At 47.5% G+C, this 18,727-nt stretch overlaps 1 protein-coding gene across 1 annotated transcript in view; it reads left to right on the top strand.

Annotated features, from left to right (window-relative positions):
- The first annotated feature begins 15,084 nt into the window (after nt 1-15,084).
- MAPKAPK2 (MAPK activated protein kinase 2) overlaps nt 15,085-18,727 on the top strand; it is an 81,074-nt gene continuing 77,431 nt past the window's right edge. Inside the window, exon 1 of the mRNA XM_054026186.1 lies at nt 15,085-15,578. Coding sequence (XP_053882161.1) covers nt 15,306-15,578 — 273 coding nt within the window. The 5' untranslated portion in view covers nt 15,085-15,305. The remainder of the gene's footprint in view (nt 15,579-18,727) is intronic.

Here is an 18,727-nt window from a genome sequence, read left to right as displayed (position 1 = left end):
AATCACAGAAGCCTTGAAGCTAGAGATGGGAAAGACCTGTCATATCAGCCAGCCCATCCTTCGGGAGCAAGTACAGAATTGCCCCTCCCAGAAATAACGCATTAGACGCCACTGATGGATGGAGGTTTGGAGGTTATTTTTTACTAACTAAGGCCGAAATAGCTCGATATTCTGGGGATGGATGTGCTGAAAGAAACATTCCTGCAGTAGACTCAGGATGATGGGTTGGATGATCTAATAGCTTTTTTCCTATCTCTAACTTCTAGGATTCTCTGATTAGAAATGCCATCGATAGCTAGATTTCAGAGTATCTTGGCATTTCAGCATTTGATAGTAACTGCTTCCACCCTTCTAATACTTTGAAAAGAGCAAAAAACGGAGCACAGAGAGCTTCAAACTCCTTAGGGTGGGGAAGGAGAGCACAGCTGAGCAACAGACAGATCCTGGTTGTTTTATGTGAGACCTGGAAATAGGTCCCCAAACTTCAGGATTGCCCCATTCTCAAACCCGTCTGCAGGATTAGGCTTACCGCAGGGAGCAAACTGCTCTTAATAATGTGACAGAGGGCTGGAGGGCTCAGGGGTTTGGCGTTAGGAGCCTTTCACCTCCCCAGCACTGCTTCCAATCAAGTCCACGTGCTCCCTTCTGAAAGTGGATTGGTGTGGCCTTTGAGATGAATCATTTATCGGTTCTAAGGCCACAAGGGACCACTGGGATCATCTAGTCTGCCCTCCTTATAGAGCACAGTCATGGAACTTGTCCCGAAATAATGCTGGTTTGCACGAACTAGAGTATATCTTTCCGACTCCCCCCTGCTCCCCTCCCCACTCGATTTCAAAATTGTCAGAATTTTTAATCTGCCACAGCCCTGGGCCTTGAGCAATTATAATGTTGGGCCAGTTCCCAGTTTGCTGGGGACATTTGGGAGAGAAAACTGACATGCAAAGAGATGCTCGGGGCTTATTTACAGCAGCAGGTACAGATTTTACTCCAGCCACCCAACCTGGGAAGCCTGCGCTGTGGCCAGGTATCCGGTGCCATGGAAAACACCCTCAGAGCTGGCCCCCTCAGCAGAGAGGCCAAAGCATGTCTGGGATGGGGAGCCTGAACTCCCCCATCAGCCCGCAGAACTTTTCCCTTCGGAAGTGTGTTAAGGCACAGTGGTGGAAAGGTTGCTGCTTGTGATCATTTGAATTACAATAGTACCTAGAGGCCCCAACGCCGATCCAGGATCCCAGTGTGCTGCACACTGTGCAAACATATAGTAAGACAAGTCTAGGAGTATGATTGTGTCCATTCTACAGATGGGGAACAGAGGCACTGAGAGATTAAGGCCCAGCTCCTCAAAGATAATAGAAGCACCAAACTCCCTGTGAAATCAATGAGAGATAAGTGCCTAAATACCTTTGAGGATCTGCTCCCAAGTGCATAGGTGCTGACTCCGTGAGTGCTCTGGGGCTGGAGCACCCACAGGGAAAAAATGGTGGGTGCTGGGCACCCATCAGCAGCCCCCCTATCAGAACCTCCCCCTCCCTGAAGCACCTCCTGCCCGCCAGCGGGCCCTGCCCTACCCGCTCCTCCCACCCACCAGAATCAGCTGTTTTGCGGCATGCGGGAGGCTCTGGGGGGAGGGGAGAGGAGCGAGGATGCATCGTGCTCGGGGGAGGGGGACGGAACGTGGCGGGAAGAGATGGGGCTGGGGCGGAGCAGGGGAGGGAAGAGACAGGATGCGGGTGGGGTCTTGGGGGGGGAAGGGGTGGAGTGGGGGCAGGGCCTGGGGCAGAGCCAGGGGTCGAGCACCCCCTGGCACTTTGGAAAGTCAGCACCTTGCCAAGAGCTAGGAAAGGAACCTCTCCAAACCTGCTGCATAACATTGTACCTGCTCTGTGGATCAACAGAAGGCGAATGTCCCCAGGGCTACAGGTACGGACAGATCTAGGCAAAGGGATAAGCTAGTTTAGCATCTAGGTGTGAAGGAGGATCTCCTGTGTGATGCCTGTGACCCACTGTCGAAATGGTTTGGGATTGCTTCATGTCTACCAGGTGTAAAACTAGAATCCATGAAGAAATTTAAGGCAGTTTCTGAATAATGCAATGATTCCTTAAGCAATTGTGTTGGTGAAGTCGCCTAGAACCAAATGATCCCACGAAACCATAGGATAGTCTCAGAGCTGAAGTGATATCACCCTCTGGTGGTTAGAGTAAGAGAACGGCATTCTGTTGGGATTCTTGGCTGTGGCAGGAGGAAACTGAAAAACCTGAATCCTGTTTGGGTTTTTTTTCTGTAAAGCAGAAACTCAGCCCAGGTGTGCCAAGAGGCTCCCTGAGATCCACCAGGGTAATTTTGTGGCAAGAACAGGGGACACTCTGAGATTTCTGCTTCCTTTGACTGGGAGGCTTTTGGGTTGTTTGCCCCCTGAATCCTAAAGCAAGGGGCGTGTGAAGCCAGCGAGAATCACAGTTCCCATGGAGCCCTGTCACCAATCCCATCATGTGCCACGGGGCACAGTTACTGGGGGTCTTTGGGGAGGAAAGAGCAGAGGAAAGATTTGTTCAGGCTCTGCCCCTGATGATGTAGGGATTTGCCCATTGAAATGAAGAGAGGGGCAGACAGCCTGGGAAGCCTGGGGACTTTATTTCTGTTGGGATCTTTTATTGTGACCACATACAGGCTACTACAGTAGCCTATGTAGCCCCCGCATGACTGGACTGTATCTGGGTGACTGTGGGGGCCATTTTTTTCCTATTCAGGGAAATAACTTAATCAAGGGCTAAGGCAGGGAAATACAAGGCATAACTCCCCCTTCACGTCCCCACCCCCGCTGGACTCCGCCCCCCCCGCCCCCGTAGCACAGTCAGCAGACAAGCAGAGGAGCACTTTCCTAGCACCAGCTAGCCTTTCCCCCCGCCAATGCATTGGCCAATCAATCTTTGCTCCATATTTCTGTCTCTGTGGTTCAGGCTGGGTGGTCACCCACAGGGAACAAGTGCCCTTTAAGAATGAGGCATGTTAAGAGTGCTCTCTAGGGTATAGACCCCTCCCTGCCCCTCCAGACTTTCCAGAGGGCACTGGAGGATGGAGGCAGGACCGACAGCAACTGAGGAAAACTGACTTTGCTATTTGGGGATTGTTTCTTTTACAATGGTTTATTAATGAACCAATGAACTGCTTTCAAACTGCAAGTGTTAGGTTGGTGCATTTTCATCAGGGACCAAAGGGATGGGTATTTTAGTCAAGTTACCAGCAGTCCAACCCTCTGAACTAGATTCTGTTCTTAACTGCATGGTGCCATAACTTCAGTAGGGAAGCAGTGGTATAACCAGCAGCAGAATTTTCCCTTCTATGGCTCTTTCACTATCCTCTCCTTCCCCCCTGCCACTAGTTGGCAGCATCTCAACTACCACAGGTTTTATGACAGTGTAACTGAGGCTAGGTCTACACTACCCGCCTGAATCGGCGGGTAGAAATCGACCTCTCGGGGATCGATTTATCACGTCCCATTGGGACGCGACAATCGATCCCCAAATCGATGCTCTTACTCCACCAGCGGAGGTGGGAGTAAGCGCCGTCGACAGGAAGCCGCAGAGGTCGATTTTGCCGCCGTCCTCACAGCGGGGTAAGTCGGCTGCGATACGTCGAATTCCGCTACGCTATTCACGTAGCTGAATTTGCGTATCTTAAATCGACTCCCCTCTGTAGTGTAGATGTAGCCTCAGTTGTTTAGAATATTGTGAGCTCCCCACACCTTCTGCAGGGTTTTATTCTCTAGTCTGAGGATAGGAAGCAATATGGGACCCACACAGGCCAGCACATAAACACTACTTTTTTCCCTGTCTGGCTTCTGAAATTGTAGCACTTTAAATAAAAGCTATCCTGGAATGGTCTACGTAGGCCAATCTGCAGCCTACTGTAAGCGTCTTACTGTGGTGAGCACGGCATATGGCTAGATAGACACACATACAGACTTACACTCCGTACAGACATAGTCACACGCATCTCCAAGTTTGCATCCTTACTCTCACTTCACAGCCATGCAAACAATTCCCTCCTCCTCCCCATGCCCCCCAATCACAACTTTGCTGCATCCCATTAGCTTCTTGGTCTTTACTGAGAACTGCAGTCAGTCGTGTCCAATACGAAGGGGAGAAAAAAAGAACCCACAGCTAACCAAAAGAGGAACTAAAGCAGTTGATGTGCAGTTTTAATGTCCAAATGAAAATTGTATACATGGGATGATTTCCTATTTTTAGGTCTATTTCCCTGCTGTTTGTTCCCAGAGCTGCGACATGCAGTTTGTTTCAGATGCATGTGGTACATAACTGTGCTGCACACTGCAGACTGTTCCCAGGAGCTTGGCCTTTCTAGTTGCACAGCACGACAACCATCCAACAAGATTTCCTGTGGTCTGCTCACACTATTTCATGGAGGGCAGAGGCTTGTGATGGAAAGCAGAGGGACTTGTCTATCATGTGTGCTGCATGGAACACATGCTGAAATGCACAGTCTGAAAAGTTCACTACTAGATTCTTTGTGGAGCTAAGTCAATGGTATCACTGGGAGAAGGGAGCAAAGCCCACAATCTTTGTATATAACATATGAATAATATGTTGGATGGATGAGATCTGGATCAGATCACATGATGCCTGTTTTCTACATCTGATTGGAGGCACCGAGGAACCGAACCCTCCAAAACTCTTAGCTGGAAAGTGGGTGAGTTCTGTATTTCTATTAGCATTAGTTATCTGCTTCCTCTCCTTCCTTGCCCTTTCCCTCCCTGGAGACAATTGGGCTGTTTCTTGCTAAAGGTCAGTGTGATGCCTGAACTGACTCAAGAAGGAAGAAAAGGAAATTGCTTCTGGTTCATTGTGAAACCAGAACGGGAAGTAAAATGACCTGCCCCTTTTGTCATCAGAGAATCAGTTTCATCCGGAAGGTCTTGAAATGTTCATTCTTCCTGAATTACACAGGGGTTGGGGAGGATCGTGGAGGGTGAAGGAGGTTTCTCAAGTAGGATTACTCTCATGTGAAATGGCCAGAGTAGTTGAGTGCTTCATCCAGGACACTGGCTGGCCACAGGTTGAGCCCGGTTGTTCAAGGCCCTTAATAAAATGGAGAGATCCCTTTCCAAGATCACTGTGGCTTGGTTATGTCTCCTGATGATCTGCAATTCCTGAATCCTAGTCCAGCGTTAATGGGGTCACCAGCAACATAGAGTCAGGGAAGTGCTGTTGTCATTCTTCTGGGTTAGGATGTCAATGTAATGGGGAAGGCAGAGCCATACATATACAGGAGTCTTGTATGTGAGAACAGGAGGTAACTGTCTCACTCTGCTTGGCACTGCTGAGTTCTCAGCTGGAGTACTGTGTCCAGCTCTGAGCGCCACACTAAGAAAGGTGGACAAACTGGAGAAAGACAGCAACAAAAATGATCAAAGGTTTAGAAAACCTGACCTATGAGGAAAGGTTAATAAAACTGGGCATGGTTAGTCTTGAGAAACAAAGACTGAGAGGGGACCTGATAGTCTTCCACTATGTTAAGGGCTGTTCTAAAGAGGAGAGAGAGAAATCATTTTCCAGGTTCACTGAAGGTAGGACAAGAAGTAATGGGTTTAATCTGCAGCAAGGAGATTTAGGTTAGATATTAGGAAAATCTTTTTAACATAAAGGATAGTTAAGCTCTGGAGGTGTGGAAACCTCATCACTGGAGTTTTTAAGATCAGGTTAAACAAACACCTGTCAGGGATGGTCTAGGTTTACTTGGTCCTGGTCCTGGTGCTGCCACAGGGGGATGGATTAAGATGAGCTCAGCCCTAGATTTCTAGGATTCTGTGTTGGTGGTGGAGAGATGTTTTATCATGACTGCAGACACGAAACACAGTGATGCCGATGAAGTCCTTCCTGACTCTCTCTCATGCTGATGGGCACCATTGCTTGCTTTTTGGTGCCACCTGGTGGATAGTTAGTTAACCACTGAAGCCATAACTGATGTAATGGGATGAGACGTGAATCTGGGGCAACAGCCAGTTGGGATAATTAAATATCCCATGGCACATATTACTAGAGATATTAACCCGATTCCAACTAAGCTAACTATATCATCCTTGGTTATGACATTCTTCACTTCCTAACCTAAACCACTGGGTAGTGTTTCTGTGTGCTGTTAAACAGCAGCTGTACTCCACCCAGAGGTGGCTACATTTCAGCAGAGGATGAAGAGTGCTCTGTGTACAGTTTGATTGTAAAGTGCTTTGGGATCCTTTATGTTCTGTATAATGCAAGATGGAGAGTAGCATGACATGTTCTTTATCAGAGGACTAAGTCCTGACCATGCATGGGAACAGACTCAATGGGTCCATTCTCCCTTTAACCACTCTGATATCATTGTCTTTAGATTTTTATACCTAGTGAGTGACTGATTCTTGTGTTTCCCTGGCAGAAATCTCTCCTAGCTTGTGATCATTGGTGCATAAACTTAGAAGCAAAATTATCTCTTCCTTAAAAGATGCTAGTGGATGGATTCACAAAGGAAAGAGACCATGTGTTTCAGTATCTAAATCTCCATCCACACTGAGATTGCTTGGCAGAGATATAACAAAGACCTTCACCTTCCCTCTATTATGTGGAAATATTGCAGTTAGACCATCCATTTCGTGATGCTGAGAGGCTTTTGCAAGAATCCCCTCGAAGAGGGGGAGCCGCCTTTGCCAGGCAGTCAAATACTGTGGGTGAATTTTAAAGAAGAGTCTATGATTGTGTCATGCGGTGGATGGATCCCACATGGGGATTGGCATGTTGGGGATTAATACAAACTCTGGTTCATGCAGCCAGCCATTTCCAGGCTTGCCTGTGTCGTCAGGAAACTCCTGCAGCCTGCAGGCTTATTAAAGTCAGCAGGCACCTGGATCCTGGATGCATTTCCCCTTCCTCGGAAGCATCAGCACAGCCACGGATGGAGGTAAGGTGCTGGATCAATGGCAGAAAGGATAGTCACGTGGTTAAGGCACAGCATTGGGACATGGGAGATGTGGATTCAGTTCTTGGCTCTGTGATAGATTCCTGGGTGACCTTGGACAAGTCATTTCATCTCCTAGTATCCCCATCCTCCATCTGTAAACTGGGGGAGATAATACCTCCCACCTCACCCCCTTTGTCTGAATTAAGATCATAAATTGTTTAGGGCAGGAGTGTGCTCTTTCTATGTGTAAGTACAGCACCCAGCACAACGGGGCCCTGTGCTTGGGTGGGGTCTAGAAATACTAATCAAGGGTCTATCCATTCAGGCAAACCCTGCATTCCCAAACTGTACCTTGAATAGTGCTGGATCTTTGGGACAGGCTATTGATCTGAATAAAAGGTAAGTGTAGCTGGGGATTGAGGGAGCGGAGGAAGGGAAGTGAGTCAATCAGTTTTCTTCGCCCCCAGATACTTTTACTAAGAGAAACTTTGGCTCCGTGGATAACTCCCACAGCATCTAATGAAAGTAGTCTGACTCAAGGGAGGCAGACAGCAGGAAAAACCCAGTGAACTGTCATTAAAGTGTCTTTAATCTCTAAATTGCATTGCTATAAAGTCAGTTGACATTTAACCGCCCCCCCAAAAAAACAAAACAAGACAAAACAATAAAAAAACTTGATAGTCAGGGTGAAGGAAGCAGAAAAAAAAATCTTGATTGAAACAAAGATTCTGTAAGACAGCTACAAACTTGGAATTAATCAGGTTTCCCAGTAGGTGAAAATTCAATTAAGTGGTGATATTCTCCTGCTGCTCTGTAGGTTTCATGGCAAAACCCAGATTTTCAAAGCAGAAGACACTGATTCCCTGACAAAGATCTTATTTATAATGCTGCCCAGTGACTGGTGTAGATTTAATCCCTCGGACAGCCCATGGAAGCTGCTGCAATGGAGTGACAGCTGCTCAGTCTGTCATTACTGACATGATGCATTTTGATGAGGTTAGGCCTGTTGTTTGCTTCAGCCAATCATAGATCAGCTTTTCTAGGAAAAGTCAGGCTTTTGTAAAAGCATAATACATCTTTACAAATCAGTGGATTTATTTTATTGGTGTGGTTTTAAAACCTGGGAGGAATGTATTGTTCATGGAAGGTGCTGAGTTGACAGTAATGGGAAATTTGTTTACAGGACAGGTAGCGCATAGGCAATGCAAGCTTCTCTTGTCATGAGGTAGTGTATGTAGCTGTGTAAGCTACAGTTTGGTTTCCTGTCTCCTTTAACTTTCTAGATGTCTGTTTTCTGCTGGAAGCAGCTGCCATTTTGGGTTCAGTTCAGATGCAGCATGTTGCAAAGGCGACAGGCACACTGTGCTCTCTCTCATGGAGACTTTACTTCTGTTCTTTCTCATGCTGTTGTTTCCCCTCAGTTTAAAATAAAATAAAAGTCATTCAGATTGGAAATATGTGTTCTCTATGTCTGGTTAAATACACCTCTACCCCGATATAACCAGGAGCACCGCTAGCTTTTTTGCCGCCCTAGGCAGCGGAAGGTCCCGCCCCCGAAATGCCGCCCCCGACAGAGGCGGCGGAAGGTCCCGCCCCCGAAAAACCACCTACGACTGGGGCGGCCGAAGATCCGGCTGCCGCGGTCACTGTCCCCTGAATGTTAGCGCCCTAGGCGACGGCCTAGGTCGCCTAATGGGTTGCGCCGGCCCTGGATATAATGTTATCCTCGGGAGCCAAAAAATCTTACCGCGTTATAGGTGAAACCGCATTATATCAAACTTGCTTTGATCCGCTGGAGCATGTAACCCTCCCCCCCACCGGAGCGCTGCTTTACTGCGTTATATCCGAATTTGTGTTATATCGGGTTGCATTATATTGGGGTAGAGGTGTATAGCACCTGAGTTGGAGATGTAAGTGCGAAGTTTGGTCTCCATGACCCCATCTGTCCCTGAGGGTACATCTACACTACAGCGGGGAGTCGATTTAAGATACGCAAATTCAGCTACGTGAATAGCGTAGCTGAATTTGACGTATTGCAGCCGACTTACTCCGTTGTGAGGACGGCGGCAAAATCGACTTCTGCCGCTTTTTGTCGGCGGCGCTTACTACCACCTCCGCTGGTGGAGTTAGAGCGCCGATTCGGGGATCGATTGTCGCGTCCCGATGGGACGCGATAAATCGATCCCCGATGGGTCGATTTCTACCCGCCGATTCAGGCGGGTAGTATAGACCAGACCTGAGACTGCCAACTTGGGTGCAGCCAGTGACTGTTTTTTGTGATACGGATACATGTCCACATGGAAATGGACCCTCGTGAGACACTTCTTATAGGCCAGCAGACTGCTATAACTTTTGTGCACTATCGACCAGGGTGATAACTGAACAAACTTACGCTTTATAACTAAGGATGAGTGTTTTATTGTTTCATGTTTCAGCGAATAATAGTGATCCTGTGGGATGAGTGGCTGACAGTGGTTCCATCTGCTGGAATCAGATGCAAATCCCATTTAGTGATGCACCCTTGTTTAGGGATGACAAGTCACTGAGGTTCAAGCTTCCTGTAAAAACAATTTAGCAACATGCATTGTTTTCATGAAGTCTGTGAGGAACTCCGACAGTGTTTTAAAAAAAAAACATTAGACACAGAGGACCAGATCAAGCAAAGCATTGAGGAGTCATGTATATCTAAACACGGGAGTAGTTTCACTGGGTAAAACTCTCAAAAGTGCCTAAGTGACTTCGGCTCCTAAAGTCCATTTTCATAAGTGACTTGGGCCTAGATCTTCAAAAGGTATTTAGGCTCCTAATTTCCACTGATTTCATAGATACCTCACTGTCAAGAATTAGGACTGGCCGCTCCACCTGCCCAGTCTCCAGGAAGTCTACGAACACAGCTGAGTCTAAGCAGGACTGCCTGATTGACCACTCTGCCTGATTGGCTGAGGAAGTCAGCCAGCCCCACTCTCAAGCCCAGCATCTGATCTCTGGTAGCTTAATGCCTGCCCCTGCAGCTGTGATCTCTCCTGTTTGCCTTGCTCTAGCCCTGAGCCTGCCTTGTTCCCAGCCTTGATCCAGCCCTGCTTCCCTACTGGCTTCCCGGCTCTGACTGCTGGCTGTGATTCCCGCCTCCAGGTCCACCCCCTTGGCTCTGGTTACTGGCTTCCTGAATCCAGTGCTGACTCCTGCTCCAACCATGAGGCCTGACTGCCTATGTTGCAGTTTGTGACACTAAGCTCCATTAACTTTCAATGATGTTTAGGCTCTTAAATGCCTAAGTCCCTTTTGAAAATGGGACCTAAATGTTGAAAATTTTACCTGACTTCAAAGGGACATAAACGTGCTTAACTTTAAGCACATGCTTCCATACTCTGCTGGATAAAGGCCTTAATAAGGAACATGGCAGCCTATAATGTAGGCAAGAAATGGATGTAAGACACCCCTTTGATTATCACCTTATTTGAACTTCTGTGCATATCCAGCTGGTTTTGAACTTTTCCAAAGGTGTGCTTTGTCACAGCTCTGCTCTTGCTTTCCTAATGCTATTCCTGCCTGTGGGCGCAGCTCTTCTTTGTAACCATTAATCTTTTCTGACGCTGCGTGTAATAGAGGGGCCTCGGGTGTAACCTAGCACAGCAGGGATGGGAGATATTAATAATGGCCGATGGTGCATTGAACTAAAATGGAATCTACAATTCATTTTGTGACAAGAAAAATGTAATATTAAACAGTGCAATGGAATGTCCGTCCATTTCGTATAACCCATTGTAATTCACTGCTGTGCAGAGCCCAGCCCAAAGCCTAAGATCTCAAAACAGGGCTCAAATGGGAGTTAAGTGGTCCATATAGGCCTTGGGCTGGCTCTCCGCTTTGGGTGACATTCCCTGTCTATGCAAACTACTTTGGATACTATAATCGTGGGTTCCAGTACCAAAATCCCGGAGCCTTTTCTCTGATTCTCATCCAAAGTATTGCCAGCTTTTATGATTTTACAGCAAATCTTCCAATATTTCTAGCCTGGGACTTAGGAGACCTGGCTTCAGTTCCCTGTTCTGCTACAGACTCCCTGAGTGACCTGGGCAGGGCTGGCTCTAACTTTTTGCTGCCCCAAGCAAAAAAAAAAAAAAAAAGCACCGCTCTGCCGAAACAACCCCCCCGAGCGCCATGCCGCTGAAACAACCCCCCCCGAGTGCCACCCTACCCCGCTGTAACAACCCCCCCGAGCGCCGCGCTACCCCACTGAAACAACCCCCTCCCGAGCGCCACGCCACACCGCCGTAACAACCCCCCCGAGCGCCACCCTGTCCCGCCGTAACAACCCCCCCGAGCGCCACCCTGTCCCGCTGTAACAACCCCCCCCGAGCGCCGCCCTGCCCTGCCGAAACAACCCCCCCCAGCGCCGTGCCGCCGAAACAACCCCCCCCAGCACTGCGCCACTGAAACAAACAAACAAAAAAACCTCGAGTGCCGCCCTGCCAAACCAAAAAAACCCCCACAAAAACCCCGAGCGCCGCCCCTTACAAGATGCCGCCCCAAGCATGTGCTTGGTCGGCTGGTGCCTGGAGCTGGCCCTGGACCTGGGGCAAGTGTTTTCGGCTACATCTACGCTGCAGCTGGGGGTGTGATTTGCAGCACCTGTAGACGTACCTGGGCTAGCTTTAATCTAGCTGGCTCACTAAAAATAGCACTGAGGACACGGCAGCGCAGGCTGCACAAGTGAGGACATACCAGGGGGTCAGGTCGGCTTGTGCGGACCACAGTGCTGCATTCTCACTGGTCTTTTTAGTGATCCAGCTAAATTAAAGCTAGCCTAGTACATCTACATGAGCTGCAAATCATACCCCCAGCTGCAGTGTAAATGTAGTCTTAGTTTCTCAGTGCTGTGTGCCTCAGTTACCCATCTGTACTATGGGGATAATAACACTGTCCTGCCTCACAGAGGTGTTGTGAGGCTGAAGACATTAGACTGTGAGGTGCTCAGAGACTATGGCAATGAGGGTCACATAAGGACCATAGATAGTGTTGTGGTTAAGGCACTGGACTGGGACATCTGTGCCTCTTCTTTGCTCTACCTCTTACTGCATGTGACTTTAGGTAAGTCACCACAACGCTCTCTGCCTCATTTCCCCCCTCTGGACATTAATGCTTCCCTATGTCACAGTTAGGTACGTTCACGAATGTTGGTGAGAGCATCAGGCACCCCAGTGATGAGTGCCAGAGTAAATCCGATACATGAATTAATAGATAAATACAGTTAGGTATTATTAGTGACTCAGATAAGGCGTTTCTTAGATGGAACTTGACAGTGACTCTTCTATAGCCGCCACATATCGAATGCTGCTAATGTACAATCCATTTCACATCCATAAAGGAAAAATCTCTGCTTTCCTTCCCCTTAGCCCCGACTAAAGAGTTTTTCATTGGCTCTTGCCAGATGCCAGGCTGCTAATGATAAATTGGCTCTCAGCAAGGATTCCTTATCTGTTTAGCCCAGTTCTGAGGTGTGTTAGTTTCTTTATTGAATTCTGGACTGAACGTGGAAGCGCAGGTTAATTTGCTATCAGTGGGATGTCCTTTGAAGAACAGTTTTCTTTCCCTCTTGTCCTTTCCCTGACACTCAGTTTGCCCGCTCCATTTTTCATGTCTCTTCTCTTCATGGGAATTGATTATAGATAAACGCTCATCAAAAAACAGGGCATTTTGGCAAACGCAATTATTTACCCATTGACGTTTTAATTTGTCACGCTGTGGATGCCTTCAGGATCCAGGGAAGAAGCGCCAAATGGTGTGAAGCTTGTTAACTGGCTCTCAGTGGCGAGGATTTGGAAGCCTGCAGTGCATTGAACTCTCACCATGCGTTTTGCTTTTATCCGATAAATAGCAAAATATCCCCTGATTTCACTATTTCTTGTTTCCCGGTTTATATGGGAAGTAGGAAAACAACAAAAGAACATTCAGGGAGGCAAGATGGCTGATGATGTGCTAGGCAATATGATAGTACAAATAATAAACAATAAGGCCCTCACTGCTGTAGTATCTGACTGCCTCAGAACACCCTTGTGAGGTAGAGAAATACTTTCTCTATTTGACAGATGGGGAACTGAGGCACAGGGCAGATTAAGTGACTTGTCCAAGGTCACACAGAAAAATCTGTGGGTGAGCTGATAGTTGAACTCTTAGCTCCTCAAGCCCTGATTGATGCTCTGCCCGCTAGACCATCCTTCCTACCTAAATGAGATTCAAAGCCTTTCTCCTAAGGACTGTTAGCTTAAGTTTGGACCGGGACCCAAAAAAAAGACCTCTAAGGGAGCAACATTTGGTGAGGCTCCCTGCCACCACACTACCACCCTGGAATAAGCTGCAGGGCCCTCTCCCAAACCTGGGGGATCCCCAGCGATTGGCAGAAGCTCTGGTCATCTACACAGAAGTCCTGTGCCTCTGTGCTGACTCTCCTTAGCAATGATGGGTGCATGCTTTGGTCTGGTCTCCACAGAAAAGACTCTTCTCTCTAGTCTCTTCATACGGAACTTTTACTCCTGCAGTTGTTCCATCCTGCCAGCTTCCTGTGTGGAATAATAGAGCATCTTCAGTGCTCATGGCTGTTCTTTCCACGTCAAGCACTCAGCCACAAACTGAACAACATTGTTTATGATGGCTGAGCAGAGCTGACAACTACCAATGGCCTCTCCAGCTTCTCCTGTAATAGCATGTGTGCAAATATGTGGTATTCTTTCCCCACCTGCTCCAGCCTATTCTAAAAAATCGCCTTTCCAAAATGCAAAAGGCCTGGGGGAAATGGCATAAGAGCTTTTAATATTTGCCTTATGCATTCTTTGTGTCGGCATAAGGGAAGCATCTCTGCACGATGGGCATTTTCTATATCAAATGTCACTTATTTTTAATCAACATATGCTTATTTTCAGAGGCTCCCCAAAACTCATCCTGATTCAGCCAGCTCTCTGGATTTTGGTCCTTCACTGTGGGGACACTTGAATGAAAGGTTCATGGCACTCATGCATTTGGGGGTAAAATTCATCCCTATGCTGGGGCCCAGAACAAAGTCTATGCACCTCTTAAGTCCCCTTTAAGTCCTGTTTTGAGATCAGAAGTGATGCATAGTAGTCATACAGGCTTTCTGAACAAGGGTCAGTTTTACCCTCTCCTTGTTGTTGTTGTTGTCCATTTAATGGTGAACATGTATTTGGACGAGGCAGTGTGGGCATATGAGGAGGGGTTCTTATTCTAAGTTTGCTTTTGTGTATTGTTTTCTTATTACCATACCAAGGAATCCCAGTCATAGCACAGGACCCCATTGTGCTCGGCGCTGTACCAGACACAGAACAAAAAGTCGGTGCCCACCCCATACCTTGGCTCTCCCTCCTCCTCTGCTTCCCCTGAGCAAATTTCTCTCCAGTCTTCTTGCTAAAGATTTCCCAAGCTTTCATAGTTGCCCAAATCCCAGCAACTGAGTGATCACCTTGTTACCATCCCCATGGAGCTCAGCACGGGGCCAAGGGGTCTGACGGCGTGAAGCTGGTTGCAGGATCAGGACCATGGTACAATTCAGATGTGGAATGGTTTGATTAGATGAAGGTCAGTCTCCAGGAAGCACAGATCTCATTGCAAATGCTTTATTCCTTAGAATGGGCAGGGGGATCCCAATGAATCCTGGTGATGTTGGAAGAGGCAGAGAGCCAGGGGAAAGCTGGCAGGTCTGTGTGGGCCTGGGGGAGGGCACTGAGGGGATCCTCTCCCCAATCTCCTCGCCTGTGGGTGGCAGGATGGAGGTAAACACGCACCCCAACCTCCTCAGACTTTCTCCGTTCCCCTCCATTCTTCGGTTCCTTCCCAAAGTTTAACTTCTCTCCCCTCCCCCCTTTCTTTCCTCCTCCCTCCCCATCTCTTCTCCCTTCCTTCCACCCTCCCTCCCTCCTCTGAGTCCCCGCCCCTTCAGGGGGAGGCAGCCAGTCAAGGCGAGGCTGTGACATCAGTGCCGTGAAACTGACCCGGGGGAGGGACCGAGGTCGATACATTGTAGCGATTCCTTTTCCTGTCTTCGCGTTCCAAAGAGCGAACGAGCCAGGCACGGGGACGAGCCTGGGGAGGGGGTGGGGGGTTGAGCGGGGGGCAGCAGCGTCTCCCCTTCGGAGATCCGGGGGGTGAACAGCAGCTCGGAGGGCTCCGAGCCTTCCCCAGGAGAAGGGGCGATTGTTTCCCCTCTCCCCCCCGCCTTCCAAAGCTGTGGGGGATTTAGTTCCCCTCCGCCTGTTGAGATCAAACTTCCCAGTGTGGGGGGAGGAGGGGACTCGGAGCAAAGGGAAGGAGACGCTGTGGCTGCCCCTGCTTTGCTACAATGCTGTCCAACTCTCCGAACCCGAATCCCCAGGTGCTGTTCCCCACCTCCCCTCCTCCGCCCCCGCCGCCCCCCCATCAGCAGCCGCCGCCCCAGCAGCACCCTCCCGTCCAGCAACAGTTCCCCCAGTTCAACGTGAAATCAGGCCTCCAGATCAAGAAAAATGCCATCACGGATGATTACAAGGTCACCACGCAAGTGCTGGGGCTGGGCATCAACGGGAAAGTTTTGGAAATCTTTAACAAGAAGACTGGAGAGAAATTTGCTCTGAAGGTAAGTGTGCAGGGGGAAGGGAAAGGGGTGTGCGGGGGCTGATGTGCCCACGCCCATCTTTCCGCCTCTGATCCCACATTCCTTATTTCCTCCCCCAAGTTTGCCTCAGACTGTTTTTGGAGGAGTGACACCGAAGTTATTGTGCTGTTAGAGTAGAGGGGAAGGTACCTGCAGTTATTGGGGGGTGGGGATTGATCCATGGTTGCTCCGTGTAAAATTACCGGCAGAATTATTTACAGGTACCTAAAACTGGCCGACAGAAAAAATGGTGCTTTAACTTTGGCCTAGGCAGATATCGCTGAGTCCAGTTGTGAATCTCTTCCCCCTGCCGCGGTGTGGGCACAAATTCCCCACTTACTCACTGCGAAGGGCTAGTTGGGGAAGTTCTACCTCTGCTCTTTTTTTCCGTAGGGTGGGTGGGTGCGGTGGGTGGAGGGGGTTGTTGGATGATCTAATCTCTCTGCCTTTTAAAAAATGAAACTCAGCATTTAATTCCCCTCCCTCCCGCTTGCAAAACAGGACTTCCCAGCGGGAGAGGAGAAACCCCCCCCAGAGCCTCCTAGGCCTGTTCACATTGACTGCGTTTGATAGGGCCCTTTCTCTTTCCCCCCTCAAATCTCTGTGTGTGTATGTTAGTCGCCAGTTGGTTAGTGACCAGTTGGATCTACTGGTCAAAGCAGTTTGTGTTTGCAGAGGGAGGAGAGAGAGTGTGCTCTGATTTCTTTCCAGAGCCATTATTTTGGTAAAAGGGTGGTGGGAAGGGGAGAAGAAAGAGAAAGGCGCTCCTGTAACTTCACAGCTGCCCTTAAGGCCTGTGGGCACTTCAGTGATCACTGCAGGGAAGATTATATCTTGTAAGAGAAATAAATTCTATTGTGGTTTTGAGAACACAACTGCCACCCTCTTTTGTGGTAGTGTCTTTGATTGCACCAGTTTAGGTTCCTTTCCCCTTTTCTGCCTCCTCGCCCCCCAGAATCTTTACTCCAAATCTGGAATTACTAGTGATTTTTCCCTTTAGAGGTCTGACCTGACTGATATGGCTTAGAAAGAGAGAACTTGAAATTTACCAGCACTAGATAGGGCTTGACAAGGAATGTAAATACAAAAAGTAGAATCTGTTTTAAAGAGAAGTGGTCTCTTAGACCGGGGCAGAACCAGTAATTCAGTGCTTTGAAGGGGTGCTGTAGAGAGATGATCATATTATGGAGTGTAATAATAAAAATAAATAATTAAAAAAAAATCAAATGAACTTTTTAACAAATATGCGTTTTATTTGTTTTTATTGCACTCAGCTGGGACAATGAAACAGGATAGTCAGTTTCACTTTCTGGCTTTACTGCACTCCATTGTTACTGCTCTGTGTTTCCATCACTTTAGAGGAATGTCCAGTTTCCCCTTAAACCATTCTCATTAAGAAAGACAAAATTAGGTTGTATGGCATTTTAATTTAAAACAAAGCAAAATGACATGGGAAAGGGATGCCTTAGTGACCTAAGCATCACGTTTGAAATCCATTGAAACCTCCGGAGTTGTCGATTTGATCCAGTGAGTTTACTCTCTGTGCTTTCTGGATAAGCCCTTTAAAATTCAAGGTCCTCTGTGTGGGCACTAAAGATCTCATTGCACTTTGTGTAAGCATAGACGTTTGTCTGGTTTTCCCTGTTTAATTACCCTCCCTGCTCCCCAGTTGTTGTGCAGTGTACTGTACACCAATCTGCTACTGTTCTCCACCCCAGATGTGGCTATGTTTGTGGTGCTGTATCTCTATGCAGTAATCCGTAACATGCCTTTGTTTGAAAGGTTTTCCAATAAATAAGATATTGTGCTAAAATATACATTTTGCATCTAAATAACTTGACAGTTTCCCTGTTTTCAAATTATTATTTTTTTTGGAGTGGGGGAGGGTATTTCTCTGTTAGAGGGATCCTGTGATATAGGTAATGCTAAGTACTGGGAAAGATGGGTACAATTTTTCTCCTCCAGTGAAGCTGAACATTCCATAGCTTAGGCACAATTTGCTCCCACACATTAGCTGTTCAGAAACACTATACGTTATCCTGTTAATTGTGAAGATTAACCCCCCCCACCAAACCTGCTGTTTTGACTGCGTTTTTTTGTTTTTTTTTAAGCCAACACATCTGCTTAAAGCCAACAAGTCACTAATCCTAAAATAATAAAGAAGTCGATTTTTGACAAAAAATTCTTCTGTCAGCTATGAACCCCCTTCAGAAGTGAGGTGCCTGAAGGGGGATAAGTTATTAAGACAAATACATTTTCTTGGGGGAAAAAAAGTTCTTCAAGTTAATCAACTGAATGGCAGATATTTCCCTTTTTTGTCTGGAAATAGGGAAGTTTCTCATTAGTTGCAGTGTTATGTTTGAGGAAGACACAGACACGGTAATTTTTCCTTTATGTTGTAAATGAGTGGGATCAGCCTCTGTTTTGACAGACACGCTTTTTTCCTCCATTACATTTAAAGTTGACTCAACGACTTAAATAGCAGTTGCTAATTCTTTCCTGTGTGAAATAACAAAAGAAGAAGAACTAGAGGGTACGGCATATGGAAAGGGACAGCTTGTGTCCGCAGTCTCCCCATATCAAAATATTGGCTAAGATAATAGCATAGCCTCTGAGCTCTGATTATCTTGTCAGTACTGGAGTGTGATACAATAGACATGTTCAGGATCTAGGTTTGATATATTATTTACATGGATGTACTTAAAGTGCCTTTTACAACACAGGATTTTTATACACCTCTACCCCGATATAACGCGCCCCGATATAACACGAATTCGGATAGAACGCGGTAAAGCAGTTCTGCAGGGGGGCGGGGCTGCACGCTCCGTCGGATCAAAGCTAGTTCAACGTAACGTGGTTTCACCTATAACACGGTAAGATTTTTTTGGCTCCCGGGGACAGCGTTCTATGGGGGTAGAGGTGTATATTAAGAATGGAACATAAATCACAGACTCGCACTTTTTGCTCAGATCTTGTCCCTTGCTCAGTTTCCATATAATGAGGGACATATTAAGATGGACAGTTGCGAATGTGTGTGGTCAAATCTCCCTGCTTATGAGCTAGGTAACAATGCAGGAGGGAAGTGCAGAATCAATTCACAGAGGCTGATGTATTCAATTCATCTCTGAATT

Source organism: Malaclemys terrapin, chromosome 4 (assembly GCF_027887155.1).
Source record: "Malaclemys terrapin pileata isolate rMalTer1 chromosome 4, rMalTer1.hap1, whole genome shotgun sequence".
Lineage (NCBI taxonomy): Eukaryota > Metazoa > Chordata > Testudines > Emydidae > Malaclemys > Malaclemys terrapin.
Note: the sequence above shows the minus strand (reverse complement) of the source record. Positions and strands in the feature narration are given on the sequence as shown.